We start from the raw sequence: 27,041 nt of genomic DNA on the forward strand, positions 1-27,041 counted from the left end.
TGAATAATTCATTGTCTTGGAAAAGCCCATTGTGAATCTACTTTCTAACTTTACACTTAGATTATATTATATGATATTCTTTTTTTTTTCTCTCGTTCTTTTTTTCCCCCTAGAACAGAGATGCCAATGACAAGAATGAAAGCCTCACAGCCCTGGATGCCTTGATCTGCAATAAAAGTTTCCTGGTTACTGTCATCCATACTCTAGAAAAGCAGAAAAACTTCTCAGTAAAGGACAGGTAGTAAGGCAATTCTTTTATATTTTGAAAGCCCTTAAGCAGAGAAAATAAAACTGGAGCTCCTTATTTTATTTCCAATCTACTACCTGCACTTAAACATGAACTTCGGCATTAGGGGTGTGATGCAGCTAGGATATCTTGGATTTCACATCATAGTGCTCCAGCACAAATTCTTTTTTTTTTTTTTGGGTCCAGTCGTGGGGCCTGAACTCTGGGCCTGGGCACTGTCCCTCAGCTCTTCAGCTCAAGGCTAGCGCTCTACCACTTGAGCCACAGAGCCACTTCCGGCTTTTTGCTTATGTGGTGCTGAGGAATTGAACCCAGGGCCTCATGCATGCAAGGCAAGTACTCTACCACTGAGCCACCTTCCCAGCCCTCCAACACAAATTCTATCTTGGAGATATACATGTGCAAAACAACTCTCTCCAAAAACCCTGAAAACCCCCATCACTATGAAAAAACCCCACCAAATTCTTAATTAAAAAAAAGCAGAAGTGTTATTTTTAATTTTAAAAATACCCTGAAAATTTAGAAGATTCACTTCTTGTTACTTCTTTAGTTTAAGTGCTGTTTAAACACTTAAATGCTTTAGTGTAAGCACAGAAAATGTCATGATGTTAACAACCTTCTTGTGCAGTTTTAGGACTTGAAGATAAGAGTAACCCATAAGATAGCATTCCTTGCCTCAGTGAACTTCTCTAGAAACCATTAGTAACCCAGCCACACTCAGGGCTGATGCTTAATGGAGGCTTTATTTTTAAACAGGTGTCTGTTTGCTTCCTTCTTAACCATTGCTCTACAAACCAAGCTGGTCTACCTGACCAGCATCTTGGAGGTGCTGACCAGGGACCTGATGGAACAATCTAGCAACATGCAGCCTAAACTCATGCTAAGGCGCACGGAGTCTGTGGTGGAAAAACTACTCACAAACTGGATGTCTGTTTGCTTGTCTGGTTTTCTTCGGGTAAGTGTCACCATGTCCCTTGGCCAGGGTCAGAGGTAAGACAATAGGTGATTATTTTTAGCAGACACCAGTGTCTTTGCCAAGAAGAGTCCAGAATGCTCCATGGTGTCAGCATTTAACTGTATTTGATCCTGGTCCCTTCCTGGAAGCAGACAGAGGAAGAAAATAAAAAATAATTTTTGCTACAAATGTAGCAAAAATGGCCTGCCCACACTCATTTGAAATTTCTTCAGGTAAGACTCTTCAAGTGAGCCCACTTTCTTACCCTTAACATTCGTTAACACCCAGAGCCCCAGCAGCTCATTTAAGAAAATGTAGTGAGGGCTGGGAGTGTGGCTTAGCAATAGAGAGCTTGCCTCGCATGCATGAAGCCCTGGGTTCGATTCCTCAGGACCACATAACAGAAAAAGCCGGAAGTGGCGCTGTGGCTCAAGTGGTAGAGTGCTATCCTTGAGCAAAAGCAAGCTCAGGAACAGTGTCCAGGCCCTGAGTTCAAGCCCCGGGACTGGCCACAAAAAAAAAAAAAATGTAGTGAGGCAGAGTATTTCAAATACAGAAGAGAACAAACTGTTTCCAAGGCCTCTGAAACATTTACAAAGACTCATCACCCACCCCCATTTTCTGAAAGCCGATGACAGTCATTTTCACCAGGCATTCTACATTAAAGCAAATCCCCAAAGTCTTTTGCCCTCGGAATTCTCTTTGCTGGAGTGACTGTTCCAATGTGGTTGTAATATAATTGCATCTTACGTCTGGGGGGAAAGGGGAATGCAAACTTTCCACAGATTCCATAGTTAATAAAGTGAGCCTCAGAACCCACTAGACTTTGCCATTTTCTTGGTTGTTTGACCTGTAGACTTGGCAAAAGAATATTTGTAGGACTGTTTTTGAGGTCCAGATGAGAGCATGTATGCAATTATCACTGAGTAAGCACTCCATAGACGCTGGCCATTATTGTTATAAAATATTAATATCAGAATTAAGGGTATTCTCTTGACTCCATCTAAGTTCAACCCCGTGTGGCCCCTGGTATAGAAAGTTCTGATTCCTTCTTCAGTTGCATTTCACCAGCCATCCAGATTCTAGCAAAACAGCCTAACTGTGCATTTGCAGTGAGTTTCCAAAATCTAATTAAACTCTGAATAAGATACACTGTTATGCCACAGGTTTTAACAGCATTATTTAAGTTGAGACCCAAAGCAGCACTTTAAATAGGCTGTGCTTAATGTTTAATGCAATCTTACAAGGAGATAACATAATATTTTTTAAATTTTTTTACCAACTCCTGCCTCTCCCAAGGCAATGCCCGTTTATTAAGATTAATGAAATCTGCCTGTTTTTCTGTTTACTTGGTATCCATCATCATAGGCTTGGGGGAGGTGTCACACAGTTATTTCTGGGGTGAGCATCTTTTACTTCATTTCAGTCATAACTGCTGTGGCTAGGTGCAATGATGGGGGATTCTCACCCAGGTACCAGGTCTTGGTTCTTAAAGGTCGATTCCTGCCCCCACTGAGTCTCAGAATCCAATGTGCCTGCCGTCTGCGAGATGGGGGAGCAGAAAAGCAACTCTGGCCTTGGCTCCCTACCTCTGGGGATCCACTTAACGTCCACCAAAAGAAGGGTGTTGTCATTGGTTTTAAATCCCTTTCTAGCTCTTTCTACTGGGATCTTGGATTCTGCTTCTGAGCTCTCAAGGACTGCTCTTGGGCATGAAAGGGGTGAAGTATTCTGAAAATCTGGGCTTCGAGCCCAAACAACCCCCTTGAGCAAAGCATTCTGGGTCAAGATTTCTCTGTGCTGATTCAAGAGTGTGTGGAGCACTTGGGTGGCGAGGGGGTGGCACAGCACCGGGCGGAAGTGGCATCTAGCCAGTTGGCGATAGTTTCGCTTTCACTGGAATAATTCCCTCTGGTGCTGAGGTCCTGGCACCCGCACCCAGGTGCCCAGGAGGGCTGCACAGAGGCTGCCCTGTCCTCCTGCCCGGCCCCCTGGACAGCACTTGCTCTATGAGGTCCAGGTAATGTCCTCACCCAAACTGCAAGGCCTGCTGGGAAATGTTACAATAATCTATTTATCATTGGTCATTTATGGGCTATGCCAGACAGTAGGTTAAAAGCTTTGCTTACGTTATCTCATTTAATCTCCTTAATGGTCCTGAGGGGTGAGTGTCCTTATGACTATTTTACATTGGGGGGAATTGAGGCACACAGAATAGATGGACTCTCCCCAGGTCCCACAGCTGATACAAACAATGCCAGGGTCTGACAGCTCGCAGCCACCCCTCCGTGTGCTAGGACCAGAGTCATCCCTGTCTGTTACCATGTGTTCTCAGCAGCTATGAGTTACCTAGGTCTTGTGTTCGGTGGTAACAAGAAACCTCATGGTTTCACCCTGTGGTGGTTTCAAAACTACAAAAGCCTAGACCTCCTCTCCACACAAGTCAGTTGAGTGGGCGTACCAAGGGGATCCCGTTGGACCCATTGAGTTTTGTTTTTTGTTTTTTTGGCCAGTCTTGGGGCTTGAATTCAGGACCTGGTCACCGTCCTTGAGCTTCTTTTGCTCAAGGCTAGCACTCTACCACTTGAGCCACAGCACCACTTCAAGCTTATTGTTTATATGGTACTGAGGAATCGAACCCAGGGCTTCATGCATGCTAGGCAAGCACTCTACCACTAAGCCACCTTCCCAGTCCAGCCACGGAGTTTCTAAGGAGAGCCCATCTTGTCCCCCGTTCAACCTTTTGGGGCACATCCAGCCCCGGCACACGAGCGTTCAGCTGAGTCTCTGAGCTGTGCTGGAGGAAGACAGTGAGTTTCTCATTTTGTGGTCAGGATGTGCCTGGGAGGGGGTGGGGGTGGGGGTGGGGAAAAGAGCAAAGAGTGGTGAGGCTGTGAACCAGTAAATAAAGGAAGTTTCTTATGAGAATTAGATATCATATACTGCTCCCTTTGCCTCCTCTCCTTGGAAATTTTTGAACATTCCCCCTCCATCTTGTGCTAAAGAAGAAACTCAGAAGTGTATCAGCAGGGGAGAGAGATGCAGGGAAGGGAATAGGCGAAGGCAGGACAAGCTAGATGGAAGGTAACAGAAGAGGCAAGAGGAGCCCAGGACTGAGGAGGGCAAATGTGTTATAGTAGGATAGAGGAAGATGACCAAGTAGGGAAGGTGGAGACTAAAAACAGCTAGTAGCTAATTCATTCAAGCTGGGTCCTTTGGCCACTCAGCTTAACTATGTAGCTGGGATGCTTTCAGCCCTTTATCACCACCAAGGTACTTGGACTTCCTGGCCCTGATCACAGCTCTTTCTCCCTCACATATGGTCTTAATGGCCAGGGATCATAGGAACGTTTATTTAGCAGATAGTTTAAAGCTGACCCAGGGCAATGTGCCTTTGGGAGGGCTCTGCTTAAGTGTGGCTGCAAGTTTGAGGCATTTCAATAACAGAAGAGGAGACAGACCCACCACCAGGACAAAATACACAGGGCCCAAGTTTGGGGATAGAAGCCATCAGGATGTTTGGGAAAAGCTTTAGAAAACACGGAACTGGCTCTGGTCTAGACTATACCATTGGGGCTGGGTACTAGTGAAGATGCCCAGGGTGGACTGCCCCACAGGGTCTGCCAATGGCAAGAGTCAGGCCTGGCACAGGGGGAGGAGACAGGCCTCTAAATAGTGGAAGAGATGGCCACACCCCTTAGGAAAAGCTGTTGACACCAAAACACAGCCTCCTTGGCGCAAGGTATAAAATATTCTTCCCTTCATCCCTGTTGCCTAAGGTAATTGCAAATCATTTGTTAAAATGTCGTTTCGTCTTGGTTTGTTAAGAGCAATTAACTAAGCATGTAAACAAAGTTGAATCTCCACCTTGACTAGCCATTCTTAAGCATTAGCCAAGGGTGAACATCTGGCCACCATAGATGAACTCAAACATGAACTAACAGGGAACTACAGGGGAAGGCCATGAGAGGGTATACACATGCGCACTGCGAAGAAGACATAGTTTCCTGAGTTTGACTTCCAATCCCAGTTGGAGAGATACGTATTTTCTTGGGAGTTGCATGTTGATTGTTAGAAAACACTGCCTCCTGTCTCCTGTCATACTGCCATAAATGGAAACTTTTAATTCTTTGGGAAATGCAGTGGCTTCTGCAAAAAGCTAACTTAACTGTCACTTGTGCATCTTTTCCAAGGAGACTGTTGGAGAACCATTCTACTTGCTGGTGACGACCCTGAACCAGAAAATAAACAAGGGTCCGGTGGACGTCATCACATGCAAAGCGCTGTACACCCTCAACGAAGACTGGCTGCTGTGGCAGGTTCCCGAATTCAGTACCGTGGTATGTTTGCCATTGAGGGCTGGGTTCAGACTCTATCATGAGTCTGGCTGGGGAAGAGAGGGTGAGGGAAAGGGGTGGGTCACTTAAACTGAACTGACATCTTTCCTATTGTGGGATTCCTCATACATTTAATTAAAAGCGGTAGTTGATAAAATATTAACACGTGTGCACATAATAGATTTTAATTACTTAGATTGGGGGGAGAAAGCCTTGTGATGATGCCTGGGGTACTCATCAATTTCCAAAGATTTTAATATCAGGATTGCTGATAGCTTTTCAGCAGCAGCAAAGGAAACACAAAGTGCTCCCTATTCAGCACTTATAATTGCAATCAGAATTTCTCAAATGGCTCAGCTCTGGGAAGACAATGTGTGAAGATATATTTCAACCAAATTGAGGCCGTCTTATTTTAGAACGATAACACAAGACAAATTCCACTGCGTTTCCCCATGCAACATGACGCTCTTACTTTATTTTCATGGATTAGTTACAAATGTTTGGTGTCATGCACTTAATGTACTGTGATCTCATAGATATTTTTAGAGAAGCCCTGTAAATCACTACAGGAAGATGAGCTGGCTGCTGATGGATTTCACCCACTGGATACCTTCCTTTTAACCCCTTCCCACTCCACCTACTCATGACCCACCCTAAGTAAAGAGATCAACTTGGGACACGTTCAGGTATTTCATAGAGGGAACCCTGCATAGAAAGGATCTCCAGAATTACTTAGGAATGTTCTAAGCTTCACTGTTAGTATGGACTTGGCGACAAGGTTGCTGTGTTTGGATTTGATCTTCAGTGTTCTGGAGACTCTGGGCTTCTTCACCATCTCGTTAGTGGAGAGGGAGGAAAAGATTCCACTGGGGTTTAGATATCGCTCACTAAGTTGCCAAGACTCTCGTGGCTTCGCTCAGCATGGCGAGTCCTGGTTGGTGTCATCCTGCAAGAATTCACTCCTAATTGGAGAAGGCACCACATAGCTATGGACCATGACTGGTTATGCCCTCTGGTGGGGAAATGGTCCATAGACCAGCTGTTTCCAGTTGTCATGCCAGACAAGGCCCTGTGCTCAGGAGACATCTGAGAGGCCAGAAGTTGAACTTTTCTCAGAGTTCTGATCCTGCACCTGAGAGGTAATACAGTAATTCTCAAACTTGAGTATCATGCACCCCAGTCTCCTGGAGAGCTTGTTAGACACCAACTGCCAGGTAGCACCTGAATGTCTGCTTTGGGGAATCTGGAGTGTGGTGTGGGAATTTGCATTTCCAGCCAGCTCTTTGGGCCACTGCTCATGAAGTATTGGTTAAGAGCTCCAGTTCTGGAGTTGGGCAGGTTCATATAATACCGCTGTTTCTAGCTGGCTGTGTGACACCGAACAAAATCTCTAGGCTTCTCTAGGCCTCAGTCTCCCTGGGGGTAAATGGAGATGATCTGGTACTTGCCCGTGTTATGGGGTGTGTTAAAGATTAAGAAAACCTGTATTATATGAGGCATAGGAAACATTACCTAGCCGGTAAGCTTTACTCAGCCTGATGGAACAGCGTTGTGGGCAGATGCAGATCTCGATGGACCTGTGTAGGCCCCTCCCTAATTAACTGAGCCTGTCAGGGACAGAGCCCAGGCATGGAGACATGCTTTCATCTCTCCGGGTAATTCTAGTGTGCATCCAACATGTAGACCACCACTGGCCACCCTGAAGAACAAAAGCTCAGATGTGGATGGACTCCTCTTTCTCAGGACTCTCTTGAGTTGTCTGCAGACAGAGGCTTTTGGTCCAAACCTAGAACATGTTTATGCTTTTACTTTAGAGTACCTTAGCAGCTCCAAAGGTTCTTGGTATCATTTGGATATGGTTTGTTTTCACCAAATTTGTGGGAAAGTTTAATTACCGATAAAATGCTATTTGAAGCTGGTGGAGATTCTGGGCACCAGTGGCTCACACCTGTAATCCTATCTACTCAGGAGGCTGAGATCTGAGGGTCATGGTTCAAAGCCAGCCAGGGTAGAAGAGTCCCCGTGAAACTCTTTATCTTGGGGCTGGGGAGGTGGCTCAGTGGTAGAGCGCTTGCCTTGCATGCATGAGGCCCTGGGTTCGATTCCTCAGCACCCCATAAGCAAAAAGAAAAATGCTGAAAGTGGCGCTGTGGCTCAAGTGGTAGAGTGCTAGCCTTGAGCTGAAGAGCTGAGGGACAGTGCCCAGGCCCACGACCGCACCTCCTCCCCTCCAAAAAAAGAAGCTCTTTATCTTCAATACCACTCAAAAACTGGAAGTGGAACTGTGGCTCTAGCCTGGAAAGCTTAGGGTGGGGCCTTCAAGACTTAGCTATAGAGATAGGGGAAATAGGTAGGGTGACACATGCCTTCAATCTCAGTAAGCTAGGATTGTGGTGTAAGCACAAAAAGCTGGGGGTATGATTCAAGGGGTAGAAGCCCTGCCTACCAAATGTGAGGTCCTGAGTTCAAACTTCAGAGAAAATAAGAATGAGGTCATAGGAGCTGTGAGCCTCTGTCGCTGCAATCCGCCGGCTTCTCGGCTTGTTCCTGCGCCCCTTCTCCCCTTGTGCTCTCTCACTCTTGTCTCACTGCTGTGCACCCTGCACGGTACGGCTTGTGGCCCTTGCCCAAGGGCAAAAGATGCCAGCTAGCATCATTCTCTTCGATTCCCAGAAGTCTGAACTCAATCATCCTCTTTCTGTTAGTGATCCTCAGCCCCAGGTGAAGCTGGTATTTTGTTATAACAACGTAAAATGGGTTCAGCCAGTTGCCAAAGAGAAATGCTTGCAATGAATGTAGGTTGGGGCCCAGGAAGGGTTGGGGGGGGTAGGGGGGGTGGGAAACAGGGATCCAGTGCTGTAGCATTTTCACAGAAACATTGCACCTAGACAGAAGAGAGAGAAAAGGAGGGGTGGGGAAGAAGTCAGCTGCCTGAAGCAAATTTGGGGTGTGGGGGGGATTGAGTCCTTTAAATGCTTCACTTCTGAACGCTTTCTCTCCCTTTCATTTCAAAACATTATTTCTTTCACAGTCAATTAAGACCATGTGTTTCTGATTTGTCAGCACTCTACTCATCATCAAAATGTTACTTGATCTTAGAGAAATTCATGTTGACTCTTGAAAAAAAAAATTACCCCCTTTATAACCCCAAGGGAGAAAAGCAAATGGAAAATTAAATCTATGTGTTTCTTTGCAAATTTGGATTTGCCAGTGGATAGAGCTGAGGCTGGAAAGGGGTGAGCCTCTTGTTTCTGAGGGCCTAGCCTTGAAGAATGATTTTTAATGCTTTTTATTGGCCCTTGTCCCAACGTCGCTTTCATGGTGTCTGATTATACTAGAAGCTCAAGAGCAGGCACATGATCCTATCTAAGCTTGTGTGACAAAACGTTAGCAGAAGGTCAATATAAAAAATTTAAGGTTTTTCATTTCCTTTCAGGCAAGTTCTCCCAGCCTGAACCATCATATTTCTAATTTTCTCCCTTTCTCCTCCCCCTCCCTTTTCCTACCTCCCTTTCCTCAACCTCTCAGGATATACACCCTGTGGGTTTTTAAGTCTTGCTTTGCTAAATTTGCCTGAGGTGGTTTATGTAATTGGAAACCAAGGTGTGGTGAGCAAACATGATTGTGTGTGTGTGTGTGTGTGTGTGTGTGTGTGTGTGTGTGTGTGTGTGTGTGTGTGTGTGTGTTCTTTCAAGGAAAGTTCAAATGTACAACAGCAGCTTGAGCAACTTGAAATGACAGCCTAGGGCCATAGCCAGGACACATTTGAGAAAAGACCTCCACGCACGGCACCCTCCAAACCCGGCACCTTCTTTAACAACCTTAAAAGTTAGGTTTCACACCTCTAAGATTAGGATGCCGTCTCCCTGAGGTGTGAGGTATTTTCTAGAACATAAGGACATCCTGCCAATTTCCGATGCACAAATCATTGTACTAACAAATGGACTCTGTGCAGGCATGCTTTCATTTTTCCTTGCACTTTGGGAGGAAAACACCTGACTTCCCTCCATCTAAGGGAAGCGCCACAAAGCCACTCTCTAAGCAACCAACCAGACACCCCAGACTGGCGTTCAGCAAGGCAGACCGCTCTAATAAATACCAGGAAAGGCTATGTCCACACAGCGCCCTAGATTCCCTTCAATTTTCAGGTATTCCCATTTGACAGAAGAGGAAAGAGACCCAGCACTGTGCTGTGTTTCCCCCCTGCAAAACCACAGGCATGCTGACATCTGTTTGACAAGGCATCTCAGGCCCTCCCTGGCTTTCCCTCCTGTTAAAGGCTTGATTTTTGAGCAGAGTGCCTCAAGGCTTAAGGACTTCAGTTCCAGGAATATGGACCACATGGGAGAAGGGACATTTGCTGCCTCACTTTCCAGAGGAGATGAGAAAAGCCAATAACTCGTAGCAGGCGTTGCTGAATTAGCAAGAGAAGGTTGACTTGTAATCAAAGTTAAGCGAGAAATGGTTTTTTGAACTCTTAAACCCAGGAAATGAGCTTGCCAATCTGCTGTATCTGAGAGATAGCATCTCGGCACCCTGGGAAACAGTGTTCCGACAACCAGAATATTGCACTCGTTCTCATATCTATAAGCAAGTCTTCAAGATTATTAGAAATTCTTGAAAATGCACGCGGCCACGCCTGCATAAATTGTAATGCCTCCATGATGATTTATTACAGGTTTATGTCAGCCTACACTAGTGCCTTTTCCTCCCCAGAGGTTTTTATTTGGGGACGATCATGTTTAATAAAGTATTTCATATACAACAGAACACTGGCTAGCCCTAACACAAGTTTCTCATCTACGTGTTTCCGACCATACCTCTCTCCAGCTCCTCTGATTCCATTTAGTTTGTCCTTGCGGAAGATCCATTATCCTCATAATTAAACAACCCCCTGTCCCGATTAAGGCATTCTCTTTTACTTCAATTACATCCCATTGTTCATTAAATCCTGATGTTTGCACTTCAACAATCTTGTTTTTAATACTCGTAGCATTTGTGGAGAAACTGGGAAGTTAATTAACAATTCTTGAGCTCTTTTTTTTTCTTTCTACCATAGTACAAATCATTTCCAGTATGACTTAACAAAATCCTGAAAGCATTACTAACTTCATAGTTAGTGTTCTTAGCTTCCTGATCAAAGAGTGAAACCATTTTTTATAATCATGTTAGGTAAGTCATTCCCCAGTTGATGGCAAGCTGTAGAAAATGAAAAATTAACTTTGAGTGCTTTAAAATGGTTTTCCTCTTCACGGTCTTTCTTCTCACACCTATAATCTTGGAATTAGAAATGTAATTTAGTTATCGAAGTACAAAAGTATTTAATTCTCTTTTCTTTGGCTCAGATGTGACTTTTATTATCTCATTGTTAGAGTCCTTATTTATATGTGTGCTTTTCAGAGAATGGTAATTTCAAATGGTGATAAAAAATATATCCTAGCTTTGACTTTTAGCATTGCCAGTTAGTAGCCTTCCACTAGAGCAAGGATCAGCAACCTGTAACAGCCTGTGGACCAAATGTGGCCCCCAGACTATTTTTATAAATAAAGTTTTATTAGAAAGCAGTCATGATGATGCATTTCCTGCTTCTACGCTACAATGGCAGAATTGAGAAGCTGCAACAGAGAGTCTATGAGCCCTGAAAGCTTTAAATGTCTGCTACCCAGCCCTTCACAAAAAGGTTTGACTCTTGGTCTGTACTTGACATAATAGAGGGGAAAAAAATCAAATTCTCACTCTTACTTAAAAAAGATGTGGTCTCTTTCTGCTTCTGGGAACATAGCAATGGCAGAGCCTGTCACTGCCCACAAATCTGAAACTCAAGGTTATTGAAATTCTTGAAAAAACTGCACGCGGCCACGCCTGCAGAAATCGTAATGCCTCCATGATGATTTATTAAAGGTTCATGTCAGCCTACACTAGTGCCTTTTCCTGAAACTCATGGGATTCTTTTCAACAACGACAATCAGCGAAAATATTGAGAGAAATTGGGTGGAGCTAAATTAGATAGCTTTGCTCACTTTATTTTAGGGAAAAATGTTGGAAATGCTGCTAAATTTAGAAACATTGGTGAGGGTGACTTACGTTTGGGGAAAATATCTCCAATCCTCTTGTTCTTTTTTTTTTTTTTTTTTTCAATTTATTACCTTGAAACAGTTGCACAGAGGGGTTCCAATTCAACATGTGAATATATGAATATGATGCATCTTGATCAATATCACCCTTCCATCAGTCTCCTACATCTCTCCCAACACCCCCCATCCCCTCAAATTACCTGGTTCTAGTTTCATGTGTGTATATTGAAGATTATGACTGTCTTCATCCATCCACCCTTCCTCTCTCCATTTGTCTGCTCCCCACCTTTTAGCTGCCCCATGCTTGACAGCACACCTTTGTACATCTTCTGCCCCTCCCTGCCATTGTAGAGTTAGAGGTAAGGGAGCCCCTAGATCCAGGAAGCTTGGGGGAAGACCAGTTGGGGTGTGGAGAAAGGCCTGTTGGCCCAGAGCCCAGGTGACAACCGCCAGGGCCTCTGACTCCAGACTGGAAAACTTGGATGCTTTTCTGAGCTTGCTCTAAGAAGCAGACTTTGCTCTTGCCTTTCATTTGGCCCTGAAATGGAATTAGAAGTATATTTTATAGGTTTTACTTAATGAAAGCAATGATTACTCTAAGACTGTTTACAGTGAAGTTGCTGGTTCATAATAAATTCTTTGACAATTACTTCCTAGGTATTATAATGCATCCCAGTCAGGATACAGCAGCCTCTCTGCCCTCATTAGCCAGCAAGAAGGTAAAGCAACTAATGAGGCAGACCATCTTCTTCCCAAGGGAAACCGCCTCTTCCCCGCCTTTGATACACACACATACACACACACACACACACACACACACACACACACACACACACACACGGGGAAACCGCCTCTTCCCCACCTTTGATTCACACACACACACACACACACACACACACACACAGAGCCTCATTTCCTTGCCTCAATACCAGAAGCTGCCAAATTGTTTTCAGGGATGCTGAGAACAACACTAATGAAGCAGGAATATGGTTCCATGTGCAGGTGCTGTGGCAGCTGGGGTCTGACAGTTCTGGGTTTGAATCTGGGTTGAGCCACTTTACAGAGTGGCTGTGTGCCCTTGGGCAAGTCACTCACCCTCTTTCCTCATCCATAAATAGTCATAAATTGTTAGGAGGATATGCACGCCGATCTTGCTGTACTCCAGAGGAAGTTCTCATTTAGGTCCATGAAGTGGTAGGTTTGATGATGGGTAATATAGAGGAGTTGATTGAAAGCATTCCTCTACCTCCCTTCCTTTCCCTCCCTCCTTTCCTTTCCCTCTCTCCCTTCCTTTCCCTCTCTCTATCCCTCCCTCCCTCCCTCCCTCCCTTCCTTCCTTCATTTTTGTGCCAGTACTAGGGATTGAACTGAAGACCTGGGTTGGGTCTACCACTTGAGTTACACCTCCACTTCCTGTTTTAGGGTGGTTAATTGGAGGTTAGAATCTCAAGACTTTCCTGCCAGGACTGACTTTGAACTTCAATCTTCAGATCTCAGCTTCCTGAGTAGCTAGAATTGCAGGTGTGAGCCCCCAGCACCCAGCTCAAAATGCATTTCTTAAACCCCTATGTATTTGTGTTATTAGTAAAAATGTTAAGAATAATTCATGTATCTGGGCATATACAACCAATGGCAGATAATATCCTTTGGGGCAGGTACAGACAGATGGAGAATGATAAACCTGAACAATTACCTCTGAGAGGCTGGTTTTAGATATGTGACCAAAGGACCTGGTCTTTCAGTTCTGGGTCTTTCCCTGTCCGCTTTGGGTCTCACGTCTCCAGCTGGCTTTGTCTTCCTGGTCGTCCTGGGCAGTACCGGCTTTCGTCCTATGCAGCACACAAGTTGTGCTTAAGCAGCAAGTGACCGATTCTGTCCTTGAGATTGTGGGGTAAAGAGCCCAGGCTGGCAGGCACCTCTGCTCTGGGACCTCTTCAATCCCAGGCTCCTCCTCCTCTCTGGTCCTCAAGCCCCCTCTTGGTCGAAGGTGCCAGCTTTCTTCCTTATTCCTATAGCAGGGCCTCGGAGGGATGTAAGGAAGGGGACAGAGGTCACCAGCTCTCTTTGAAGGAAGAGCAGCCACAGAACACACACACCTAATGTCATTGGCCAAAAATCGACCACGTGACCACAGCTAGCAGCCAAGGATGGGAAGTGAGCGTGTGCTCTGCAAACATGCCTGTGCTGGTACCTGAGTCCCTGGTTTGGGGGACCAGTGGTGTCTGTGAGGTTCAAAACCGACCAGGGTCAGGAGGTTGAATTTCTTGCATCAATTCTCTGTCCGATCCTCTCCTCACCTCTCTAAGAACCTCAGCACAGCTCACTGCCTTTCTGGCTTCTCAGTTGAAAGAGAGTCTGGATAGATTCTTGTTGTGACCCCAGTGTCAGTATGTTCAATAAGTACTAGCTATTATTATTGGGGAACTAGAACTGCTTCCTTTTCTTCTTTGACATTTTTTCCCTTTAAAAGTAGTAGCAGGCTTCTCCCTCGGAGGGCAGGTGGTTGTTTAGGGACACCAAGTGTCTCTAAACCAGTGAGCCATACTGCCTTCCACACTAAGGAAGTAGAGTTCTTTTGCTAGACTTCCTGACCTGACCGTGCAAGATAAATATTAAAACCTGACATTCATCGATCTAAATAAGACTAGTATCCAAACATCTCCATATCCAGAGACCTCCTTCTTGTCCTAGAGCTCTTTTCAAGTCCCAATCCAAATGTATGCTCCTTCAAATAGTCTTCCTTTCTCTCCCTTCAAGTATTCTATTCCAAGGCAGAGGCAGTATCTCTCAGAACCCTTAAAGCTCCCCCTACACCCTTACCCTACTCAGCCTGGCCTTGCAATTTATGTTCATGCCACCGTCCTGCCAGTCAGCCAGTCCATCCAGCAGAACTAGTGCCAGGAACTACTTGGTTGCACCTGTAATGCCCTGCACACCACAGGTGAATTTAGCTACCTTGGCCTTAATGAAGTGAACTTGATCAGTTTGGGTATATTCAGCTATTAGAAAGAAAAAAAAAAGCTAATGGTGTTTGGAATGGTAAGAACACGGGATTCTATCTTAGAGTAGCCCCAAGGCTGAGCTTTGGGTCACTACCTCTGTGTTCCTCATACTGCAGCCCTCCTGTTCACAGGATAGTTGCCACAGCTCCAAGCACCATTCGCCCCTTTCTTGGGGAGAATGCTAGAGCTTGGTCACATGACCAGTCCCTGGTGGAATAGAAGGAGACCCAGGGAAGTGCCACCAATTGTGTGTGCTCCTGACCTTGGTGGGCCCTGCCTGTTGGATGTCCCCTCAGCTTTGCTGACAGCCAGGGGAAGCTTCTCCCAAAAGAGGGACGCACTTCTGAAGGGGGGGCTAGTGTGTGGTTTCAAGCACTTACCCTCCTGTGGATATCAAGAATGAACTCCTATACTGTAGCGCTAGCATGTCTTATTGGCTTGCTGGGCACCCTTGGGCATCTGATTTAACCTCTGTGCACCAGTCTGTCCTCTGTAACAACACTGGACTCTACTTCCCGGGGCTGTTTCTAAGATTATGCATACTAATACACACCATGAAAACTGAGGAGGGCTCGTAGCATTTGGCAATCTTGTTGCTCCTTTGGGACAGGAACGATAACTTTAAAACTTTAGAGAAGTTGGATGTCCTGCCACATGCCTGCAGCTGCTAACGAGAAAAGAACGCGGCCGCATGGAGAGTGTTGTTCTCAGTCCTCCTGTCCTGTCTACCCAAGGGTCTTTTGAGTGCTAAGGTGCCAGGTGTGCCTGCAGGCTGAAGATTTCCCATAGGTGTCTAACTGTATTGTGGATGATCTGAGAAGAGGACTGGTGTCTTTCCTTGTCACCCCTGCCACCAAAGAGGCCACTAAGCCTGGGTCAGAGGGCCAGGAGGGGGTACTCCCAAGGGGGGGGGTGAGGTCCTCTACCTGGTCAGTGGTTAAAGGCAGATCCCGTGATGTCCAGCACCGAAGGGAGGCCCAGGGTGGACTTTCCAGCCTTGGGGGTGAGGGGTGCTTTGAATGACAGGGCAGATCTCTACACACACACTATGCTCATGCTTCAGGAAACTGCTGTTAAAGCAGTAAGTCTTAGCAGCATAAAAAATGAACACAAATCAATTTGTGTCTGAATTTCCTCTCAGAATTCCCCATGGACACTGTAGAATACTTCATTTCTACCCATCTAGCTGTGGAGGTAGTCATAGATTTACATTATTTTACATGCAGTTAAGGCTCTTTCCCCCCCCCCCCCCCACCTCTCCTTTTGGGTATGGTTTTTAAGAACATTTATTGCCAATAAAGAGGTGTTTGTTAAAGACAAGAGTGCCCTTTAGCTGGTAATAGAATGTTATTTCCTAAACACCTATAAAACTATTACTCAAGCTGGGATGGCTGGGTCCCTGATTCAAAGGGAATCTCCATGCATTGTTACCTCAGGTGCCCTGTGAAACAGCTTTGCTTTATTCATCGCCCCCATGAGGAGGCCACAATAGAAATGGGGGACCCAGCCCCACAGGTCTCTGCACAGTCGCAGATGCACTGGAACACAAGCTCAGGACTCTGCCAACAACTGGCCTAAGTAAGACAGGAGCTCACAAAGAACTCCCGGGCTGCAGCTGGGCCTGGGAGGATCCACAGGACCGGGGTGATGGAGGAGGGACACCAGCCCCAGTGGTCATGGGGCCAACACCACAGGCAAACCAGGTCTTGACTCCTGACTCTGCTGTTTGTATCTCTGAAGCAAGTTGTGTGGTCTCTCTGTGCCTCAGTGCTCTCTCTTGAGAACAGTAATGACCTTAAATCACGATGACTGTTACCCTCATGGACCCTTCCTGGCACCTCTGCAGTATATTCGCCCCCTTCATCTCTATAACAGTGTTAGAAGGCATGTGCTACTCTGTGCATCTTATTGGATATTTTCAGTTTGTGTAGTGCTGGGGGTGGAACCCAGGGCTTACACTGACAAACATCCCACCGCTGAGCTCCATCTCCAGTCCTTTATGCATTTTAAAGTTCGGATGATCATAAATATCCCCAATCTCTCTTATTATTTGTGTTTTTATTTCTTAATATTTTATTTCTTAATATTAAGCAAATATTGCTTATTTGTTTATTCCCTCATTGAGCCAGGCTCAAAAACTTGAAATGTCTGGTGCCTCACAAGAGGCTCAGATCTGAGGGCTGAAGTTCAAATCCCAGCCCAGGTAGACAAATTCAAAAGACTCTTATCTCCAATTAACCAGCAAAAAGCTAGAAGTAGAGGTGTGGCTCAAGTGGTAGAGCTCTAGCCTTGAGCAAAAGAGCCAAACAAGAAGGAGCACAAGACTTAGAGTTTAAGCTCCAGTACCAGAAAAAAGAAAGAAAGAAAGAAAGAAAGAAAGAAAGAAAGAAAGAAAGAAAGAAAGAAAGAAAGAAAGAAAGAAAGAAAACAAAACCTTGAAGTAACTCTGTATTTTACACCATACCTACATTACTCGGACCCTGTAGCAATCAAGGTGTCTAAGACTTGCTATTTTACAAAATACATTGGGTTCTTCCCTGCATCTGTTTCCTGGAGGAGTTGTGGTAGGTTAAAAACTCAGTTCTTTTAAATCTGTGTATTTGAACTTGAGGGAAATGCAGAGGCTTTGGGATTCCTGTGGTGATGGTCCAGACGTGTGTTTTCCTATGTATATAGCACACAGGCCTGTCTTCTCCCAGCCCTGGATCCTCAGCTTTTGCTGCCTGGAGAGAATGTTTACTGAGGAAACTTCAGGCACTCAAGTGAAACTCATGCAGGAATCATAGTACAGTGTGAGGAGCTCAGTATTTTAATGAAGGCTCAGGAATATCAGACTGAAGCTGTTGTCAGTGAAGGGGGAGATGACTGTTACCATGATTAATGACCCATTGGTCACTTTTTACAGGGACCCTGTAACCTTTCTTGTCCTCTGGAACTTCACTTCTCAGACTCTGTGGTTCTGTTAATAAAAAGAAAGATAATCACTACTTTGCCCTCATTTATTGTGAACCTTTCCAAATCTTTTTTGTTGTTGTTGAGGATGAAACTAGAAATCACCCCCCTTTTTATTTTTTTACAATATTTATGGGTATATGGATTTTCCTCTCAGATTTAGTCAATGCTTGCTCTGTAATGCGAGTTTTAACTTTGTGTGTTTTCCTTCCCATTATCTCTGAAAGGGATGGATTATGGAGAAAAGATTAAAGCAGTATAATGTGATACGGTATTTGCTAATATGCTGTCAGTGGTATTAGTAGGACTCAGCGAGGTTTGGGTCTTTTCATGAATGCCTTTCAGAGCGCAATTATCTAATAGACTTGGAAACCTGTTTGTATTCTTGCAGGCATTAAATGTCGTCTTTGAAAAAATCCCAGAAAACGAGAGTGCAGATGTCTGCCGGAATATTTCAGTCAACGTTCTTGACTGTGACACCATAGGCCAAGCCAAAGAAAAGATTTTCCAAGCATTCTTAAGCAAAAACGGCTCTCCTTACGGACTTCAGCTGAGTGAAATTGGTCTTGGTAAGGTGACAAGTTAGCCACTTTGTCCTGGCCCACACTCCTCCATTCCTTCCTGCTTGCTCTCAGATCCTGCTTGGTGACACTTAGGTGGCCTACATTGTTTCCTGAGGGCACCTTTTGGGCCGAGGGACTGCTTTGCTCTCGTGCAAGCATCTTGCTTCTTCCTATCCTTCAAAGATGCCATTTTTTAAAAAATATAATAGTTGTACATTGGATTCACGAGATTGCTAACCCTGACATCACATGGAATCACCTTGCATGGAGAAGTACAATAAGGTGGAAACCCCTTGCCCTGTGTGTGTGTGTGTGTGTGTGTGTGTTGTGTGTGTGTGCGCGCGCGTTGCATTTCACACTGGCATTTGGTTTGTTTGTTGTGATACGGAGCGTGTCATTAGTGGGTGGCTCAGCCGCCGTGTGTTAACTCCAGCAGGCTGGAAAGGTCATCTTCCTCCCTGCTAATCGCACCCTGCACTAAGCCGCATCCTCCGTCCTCCCCAGCACCACGCAGCATCTGCTATGAATTCATTTGCGGGTTCTATTGGTATACTGCAAAGGAGAGCATATGCGTGAGCCAGCTAGCAGGGCTCCTTCACTCAAATGTTCATCAACATTTTAAAGTTGAGCTCCACGCGAGCCTCCCAGGAGACTGCTGGAGGATTTTATCGCAGATAATGGGACAGGAAAGAAGAGTAAAATCTCGGTAGTGACAGACAGTGTAACAAGGTTCATCTTCCTTCCAAGTGCAGTGGTAGGCCTCGACTAAGCAGGCAATTAAAATCCTCCCCCTCCAATCAAACCTCCTACTAAAGCCATTGAGAAAAGCCTTCAGGCAGAGCCTGAGAAATTTCAGGGAGGCCCACAAATGGGGGGGGGGGGCTGGAGCTTAGGTGCCTTTGTTCATCGCTTCTCTGGTCCCTTCCTTTGGCGTACTGGGGGGAGCAGCCCCAGGAGGGTTCAGCTCATTTAGTTCCATGCATGGTCAGGGGTACAGCACCAGCCAGGAAACCAGGACCAATCTAGACCAACTTCCATTAGCTTGCAAATGTGTGGCTCTGATCACAAAGGAGACAGGTACACCAGCCCAGTAGCCCCAGCCCCGCCACGGAGGGCGACCCTCCCCTCCCCCTGAAGGTGTGCCAATCAAGCATCCCTGAAGTTGGAAGGCAGGGGTAGAATAAGCCGGTGACATTGTGCTGTCTGCTTGCAAATGGGGAGCACGTAAATAGGAGCCGTGTGACACTTCTGTGTGGCTGCTCTCAAAAAAAATGGAGGCAAAGCTTTGGAAGCTAGCCATAATGTGAGTTAAACTCCAGCCCCAGAAGCAGACTTCTTTTAGCAGAGCACACCAATCAGATGCCCAAAGGGACAGGAAGTATCTAAGTACAGAGGGTGACTGCCTGGCAAAATAGGAATTGTTGAAGTCTGGCTTTACTGAGAAAAGACTCACCAACGAAGGAGGTAGCCGAGGGTTTCATCAACGCTGCAGGGTTGGAATTACTTCTGTGTGTGTGTGTACCAGTACTAGGGTTTGAATTCAGAGAGTGCTGCCCTTGCTTGGATGGCACTGTTTGAACCATTCCCATAGCCTAGCTTTTTGCTGGGTATTTTGGAGATGGAGTCTTATAGACGTTTCTGCCTGGGCAGAGTAGCTTGAGTAGCTAGGACGACAGGCGTGAGCCACTGGCACGCAACCATTGCCATATTTATTTTCTAAAAAAAAAAAGACAGAGAAACCAGGAGTCCAAATTTGTGTGCAATCTCTCCTATTGAGTATGGAGTTGATATTAACACAGCAATTCATAAAGCACGGTGCAGATTCAGGAAATGAAAGCATAGGTGGACCACATGCTGACTGGAGGGCACAAGGTGGTCAGCCTGTGGAGCGTTTGCACCCTGTGCTGCTGGTACATTAGCACTGGGGCCTGCTCATGCACATTCCTGTGAAGAGCATTTATATCCAGCCTCTGTTGGTGAACACACACACACACGCATGCACACACACACACACACATACACCAGTAGTGGGGATCAGTCTGAGGCATGCAGCCCCACAGAAGACACATGTGTTGAGCTTTGGTGTCATCACCCCTGGGCTTAGCCTCAGCCTGTGACTCTGGAGAAAGCCGTCCGCTCTGTCAGCACCCCAGACCCAATCCAGAACGTGACTCAAATGCTCAGTCAGTCTGGCTTATGTCAACTCACCTTCGGCGCTTTACCACTTTCTTCACTTTTTATGTATTTATTAGTAACACTTTTAGAAGTAGCACCATAGACACAGTTCAGGTTCTTCATGATGAGGTTCAAAGTAAACAAAATGCTTCTCTCCCCTCCCCCCCCCCGCACCCTGGTTTCCAGAACTACAAGTGGGGACACGACAGAAAGAACTTCTCGATATCGACAGCTCCTCCGTGATTCTGGAAGATGGAATAACCAAGCTCAATACCATTGGCCACTATGAGGTAAAGCCACGCCTTCCCCAGCCCCGTCCTCCTCTCCTAGCCCAGTTGTAGCACACAGTCCTAGCCTCTCCCCACTTGCTTTTTGTTGTTCGGTTTTTTTGTGCTAGCCCTGGGACTTGAACTCAGCACCTGGGTACTATCCCTGAGCTTTTGTGCTCAAGGCTAATACTCTACTACTTAAGCCACAGCTCTACTTCCAGCTTTTTGGTGGTTAATTGGAGATGAAGCATCTCACAGACTTTCCTGCCCTGGCTGGTTTCAAACCCTGATTCTCAGATCTCAGCCTCCTGAGTAGCTAGCATTACAGGTGTGAGCTGTCAGTGCTTAAGTCTCTACTTTCTGGAATGGTCTGCAGACTGGTCATTGCTGGGTAGAAGTTTGCACAGTTGCTTTGTCAGAAGAACATACTTGTCATGTGTCCTGTTCTTGGAAGGCTTCAGTTTCCAGTTGAGAGCGGAAGCTTCACCTTGACTGTGTTGTCTGGTTTTGTTTTTGTTTTTTGTCGGTCGTGGGGCTTGAACTCTGGGCCTGGGTGCTTCCCTGTGCTCTTCAGCTCAAGGCTAGTGCTCTACCACTTGAGCCACAGTGCCACTTCCTGTTTTCTAGTGGTTTATTGGAGATAAGAGTTTCACAGACTTTCCTGCCCTGGCTTTGAACCACGATCCTCAGATCTCAGCCTTCTGAGTAGCTAGCATTACAGGCGTGAGCCACCGTGCCAGGCTGTGTTGTCTGGTTTTGCACGTGTGTGCTGGGAGAGCCGAGGCCGCTGTGTACCAAGTGCATCATGCTGGTGACCTCTGCAAGTGTCCTAAGTCTCATCTCATCCCTCAGAGCCCACAATGGATTCTGCAACCTTTTGTGCAAGGACCTCATTCCAATGAAGTCTACATTTCCTGTTTGCAGTGGTCTGTGGTACTTCCTTTAGTAAGGCCCCCTGGATTGCCACGGTGGGACATGGTGCCAGCACATCTGGCAGAGAAGGGAGAGCACACATGTGTAACAGATGACTTTTAGACTGGCCACAACTGGGGGAGGCAGAGAGCGAGCAAGGAATAGCTGAAGCCCAGGGCCTGGTGCTGATATCAGTCACAATTTCCCCTTATTTTGGCTCATCCTATCCCACAGCAGTCCCATGAGGTAGGAACCACCGCTAACCCCATTTTATAGATGTGTATGTACTACGGCTCAACCAGTATGGGCTTCTTGCAAAGGCCAGAATGAGGGGTGAGGCAAAATGGAAAACGGAGATCCTTCAGGTTTGTCCAGCTTCTCAGGGTTTGCATTTTATCTCTAAGACAGTAGAAAGACAGCTGAAGCATTGAGAAAAATGTGTGTTTCAAGAGATGATCATGAGGCTGGGTGTGGTGATGCTCACCTTAATCTGAACTAGTCGGAGGATTGTGGTCTCAGGCTGGCCTGGGCAAAAGCACAAGACCTTATCTGAAAAGCTGCAGCGGAAAAGGGCTAGGATGTGGTTTAAGTGGTAGAGAGTAGAGCTTCTACCTAGTAAGCTCAAGGCCCTGAGTTCAAACTTCAGTACAAAAAATGATCGATAGACGATAGATAGATCACAGACAGATAGTAGGTGACAGATTATAAACAATTGTGAGGAACACAGGCATGGATAGATGCAGCCCGGGAAGTGGGGAGACCATGGAAGCTGGTGGGAGAGGTTGGGGGAGGGGTGGTAGCATCTCTGAGGTGGAGACACATAATGAGCTTCCGGTGGGCTTGGGAAGCTGATGCTGCAGGCCACTTGTGTGACAGATGGGGTGGGAGGAGGGTCTTCATTGACACTCAGGAGCAGTGGGGACTTTTCCAGAGCTGAGGAAGATGAGAGACGGAGCAGTTGTCTTTCATGTCTCAAAAGCCCCAGAGAAAAGGGTCAGCCAAAGGAGGACCTTGGGCTTTTCTAGGCCCTGTCTTCATCCTGCACAAAGCTGGGCACTGGTGGCTCATGCCTGTAATCTTAGTGATGCAGGAGGCTGAGATCTGATGATCCCAGTTCAAAGCTTGCCCAGGTAGGAAAGTCTATGAGATTCTTACCTCCAATTAACTACCAAAAGTGCTAGAAGCAGAGCTGTGGCTCAAGTGATAGGGTGCTAGCTGTGAGCAAAAAAAAAAAAAAAAAAAAAGCAAAACAAGCTTGGGGACAGTGCCCAGAGCTTGAGTTCAAGCGCCAGGACAAGCACACACACACAACACACACACATACACACACACACACACACACACACACACACACACACACACACACACACACACACACACACACACACACACACACACACACACACACACACACACACACACACACACACACACACACACACACACACACAAAGCAGCTGAGACTTTGAGCCAAGCTTTCTGGACAACAGTGAGGCCCAGAAAGCAGCTCATTCGTGTGCCACGTGGCTGAGTGCGTCTCAGACTCAGTTTGGTGACACCTGACTGGGTCCCATCCTGGGCTTTTGCTAGCAAAGACCTCACAAATCCAGATTGTGTGCTGCCCTGCGTGGCTCACTGCCCACGGTGTGGGATCACAGGCATGGTCCTTAACTCACACAGCTGATGGCAGGGCAGCAAGCTCCTAGGAGCCTGAAGGGGTGGATGCAACCAAATGAGAGGTGCCACCCTCCTGGGCAGCAGTGCTCAGAGGGGAGCTAATTGAGGGCTTCACCTTGAGATTCAGGGGTTCAGACCTGCAGGCCCCCTCCTTCTCTCCTTGCATCTAATAGCAAGCTCATCTGATCTTCCCAAGGGGCTTCGCTACTAACCTCCCCATCTCTGCACACCTCCCCATTGTACTGCACCCTTAGCCACCATGCAGCCTGGAATGAGCCCTAAGGAAGGGGGCAGCCACTCACCACCATGAATAAGGACAGTCAGGACAGGAAAACAGAAGCACCACAGCTGTCTGCCAGACACAGGAGGCCTGTCAAGAGAGATAAAACATCACTCTTCATGGTCACGTCGCTGAGCTCGACACCTATCTGCTCAGGGATGATAATGAAATTAATCCGGCCTGTAGTCTCTTTCCGTACCCAATGATTTATCGGCCTCATACCCCAGTGTAGCTGCCTGGTGGTAATAAATGACAAGACGAGGACATGAAGGCTTAAAGGATTCTCCTTATGTTTAAAAAGCTAAGCCATGAGGCAAATAAACGCAGAGAGCTTGAAGAGAACTGAGCTGAGCTCTCCAAGCCTGGACCCTCCCCAAAGCCCGTTTCCTGAAGAGGGATGGAAACAAAGCCTCCATTGCCACCCTCAGACGCCCGGCCGACCCTTGATTTAATAACACCTCTGCGGAGTCAAACATTGGGAATAATTTGAGAGGGCTGGGATGAAGTCTGCGTTTGCCCTTTCGTTAAAGAAATGTTCTCCTCAAGCATTTGCTTGAGGCTTCCAAAGAGACAAGATGTTAATTATCACTCTTATTCATTTACTAATGCACCCTAGTTTGAGTCACTGTATGTGCTTGAAAGCAAAAACAATATATATATATATATATATATATATATATATATATATATATATATATATATATATATATATAATTTAAAAATAGGGTCTAATTCAGAGTTTTAAGTGATTCAGACTTACCTCCCTCCAATTAGGCCAAATTAGTCCTGTTTTAAAGTTAATCTTTAGTGACGGCCAGTTCCTCCTCCTGTCTAAACAAAGTCCTTGCTGCTGGAGTATCAGCCTGAGTCTTCTCGTCTTCTGGCCTGAGGGTGAATAGAACGGAATGGGTCTCAGCTGGCCGATTTGTTGGATTTGGCTTATTGGATATTTGAAGAACTGATTTCTAGAGGGATCTGAGGATAGATGCAGCCCCCAGATCTCCCACACTGCTGTCAGCGGCCTGCCATCTACTGGATGGCCTCTTCATCAACCTCTAGCACTATGACCATGGCATTGTGGGACAGTAACAGAGGCAGCCAGTGCCTGCCATTATTCACAAGCCCTCCTGGCTCAATGCATTATCACTCACAACAACCAGGGCTCCAGGCCAGGGCTGTTATCCCGCCCCTTCTGGTCAGATGAACACAGAGGAGCGGGAATTAGTCTAGTGCAGGCAAGCTGAGCCGTCCTTACCCGCACACAGCCCTCCCCAGTGCCTCCTGCAGCAGTCATGGCCTTTGCCATGGATGAGACCACACTTGTGTTAATGTGTGTCAGGGTGTGAGGGCTGCTCACCCCAGGATCTGTGGCTGGTTGCCCTATAACCCACACCTCCTTCCTCTCCTCTACACCTCTTGTGACCTCTCACTGGAAAACGTGATCACACCACACTTTGCTGTGGAGTAGCACTGAGGGTGCAGGACAGGTATTGGTGGGGAGGGACAGGAAATTTGACCTTAATAGATAGTACCTCTTCTTCTGAGCTGCAAGATTTGGAGAGATAGGAAGTCGATGAACTGCTCTGTGGTTAAAGAACTCTCCTGGTCACAGAGGAATGCTCTCATAGAAGTGCTCACTGCCAGCACCATTTACCATTGAAAGAATATGTAAAGCTAGAAAATGATTGGTTGGGTAAGGTGAAGAGTCCTTCTGGCCAAATATCACCTCTGATCCTAGAATATAAGGATTGGATCACTTCTAAAGGACCCCTGTAGCATGAACATCTATCTTCTAGAAACTTCTAGCTTCTAGACGCCCATGTATTTAACACACAGATAATGTGTCTGCTGTTTCAGGCACTGTTCTAAGTAGCAACTCCTCTGGCCCTTTTTACCACCCCACAAAGAAAATACCATCATTATCCTCATTCCAAGGCCCAGAGAGGCTATGAGAGTTAGCCAAGGCCACTCAGCTTCCACACATGAAAGCACATGAAACACATGAAAAAGAACTCACTTTACAAATGGAGCCCTTCTCACACTGGCTAGAGAGATCATTTTGCCTAATCTCCAAAAGCAGGGCTCAATTTAGGTATTGTTCTGTAATAAAAATTCAAAAGGGTGAGTTTTCTAGAAATCCTGTGATGAATCTTGCAGCTGTAAGTTCCCCACATGAATTCATGCTTCTACTTCTATTTGTGGACACCTGTCTTTGAGGATGGTAAATACCTTCATCAGAGGTGGTGGCTTCTTTCAGACATCCCAGAGCCAACCATGCCAACCCACCAGGGCATCCCGGAGAGCTTGAGTTCCCCATTCCCAAAGGAAGGAAAGCAGACAACATGAGGCTTAGCTCTAATAGTCTGCACAGGGACTTGGTTTCTGCCCTGGGGTTGGTTTTAATAGTGGAGAAGCAGGAGCTCACGGGCAGGGTGAGGTGGGGCTTTCCTCTAGTTCCAAGAGTGTATTGGAGCTCTGATCCGAGGAGGAAGTCTACCTCCAGCCTCATGTCATCATGGTGAGAGGGAAGAAAGGGAGAAGACTGTAATGCTGGAGGGACTACAGCCCAGGCTGATCTGGGGAGAAATCTGTTTTCATGTAATATATTGTGTTAACTGAAACACACTTTCAGGAATTCAAGATGCCAGAGAGGGTTTCCCCTTGATAACCTGCTATCGATTGTTGTTTCCAGATTGTTTTCCCCTTCATTAACAAAAAAAGGTATTATGATATTGTCTATCTGCACCACTTTCCACAAGACCTGTAACTAAACTTCTAGTTGTTTTTTTAGGATGAACCATATCCAATTGCCCAACAGCTAACAAAGGTTTCTAGAAAAAACTATTTTTTATAGATCAATCTCCAATTTTGGCCAGGAAGATAGTGTTGTCTGAAATCATGATATCCCAACCTTAAGATCCCTGCATCTTAAGAAATTGTTGCCCTGGGTCCACTGTAGCCAGTGAAGAACTTTAGTCTGGTCATGGGCAGCTCTATGGACATCTCTGGCGCATTCCAGCTTCTGCTGGCATCAATGGCATCTTGGCTGGGTACCACCGTGTCACAGTGAATCCCAACACACTGTGTAACTGGAAAAGATTGTATTTGCAATGGCTGTGTGCATATACTCGTTCTCTGGACCAGAGACACAGCCCTATAGCAGATCCTTCTCGTGACATTAATCTTGCCTTGATTTAATTTGGTTTCCATCCCTAAAGTAGAGGCCCAGAGGATGTTCCTTCCATCAGGAGGACGGAACGATTAATGAGTCCCTCTTGCAGGAGCATTTGGAGTGCCTCAGTTGGAACCAGCAGCATCCTGTGTTTAACCCTTCGAATTGCATGGCACTTTGCAAACAAACAAAAAAAAAATGCCATTTCTGCCCTGATCTCAACAGCAGCTGACTTGTGTAAAATAGAAAACAGAAGCCATTTCCCCACCCCAAACATCTGTAAATTATTTTTCTGTCCTTTTCACAGTGTTAAAGTGACACATGGGGTAGATATGTTCCAGTCCTGGAGCACAGCTGTGCAAGTTAGAAATGCACGCGTGCGCACGCGCGCACTCCACACACACAGCACTCATCCACTAATAAAAC

General features: G+C 46.1%; 1 protein-coding gene across 3 annotated transcripts in view; it reads left to right on the forward strand.

Annotated features, from left to right (window-relative positions):
- Window positions 1-27,041, forward strand: part of Plxnc1 (plexin C1) — a 151,474-nt gene that overhangs the window by 108,533 nt on the left and 15,900 nt on the right. For 2 of the 3 annotated variants that reach the window (XM_069990080.1, XM_069990088.1), the window contains 5 exons: window positions 114-238; window positions 1,004-1,202; window positions 5,396-5,542; window positions 17,959-18,136; window positions 20,492-20,595. In XM_069990080.1, the coding sequence (XP_069846181.1) occupies window positions 114-238; window positions 1,004-1,202; window positions 5,396-5,542; window positions 17,959-18,136; window positions 20,492-20,595 (753 nt within the window). Of the gene's footprint in view, window positions 1-113; window positions 239-1,003; window positions 1,203-5,395; window positions 5,543-17,958; window positions 18,137-20,491; window positions 20,596-23,417; window positions 23,569-27,041 lie in introns of those variants that run through there. The other variant, XM_069990097.1, reaches the window with a different exon arrangement.

Source organism: Dipodomys merriami, unplaced genomic scaffold, assembly GCF_024711535.1.
Source record: "Dipodomys merriami isolate MVZ:Mamm:240054 unplaced genomic scaffold, mDipMer1.0.p SCAF_10, whole genome shotgun sequence".
In the NCBI taxonomy this organism is placed as follows: Eukaryota; Metazoa; Chordata; class Mammalia; order Rodentia; family Heteromyidae; genus Dipodomys; species Dipodomys merriami.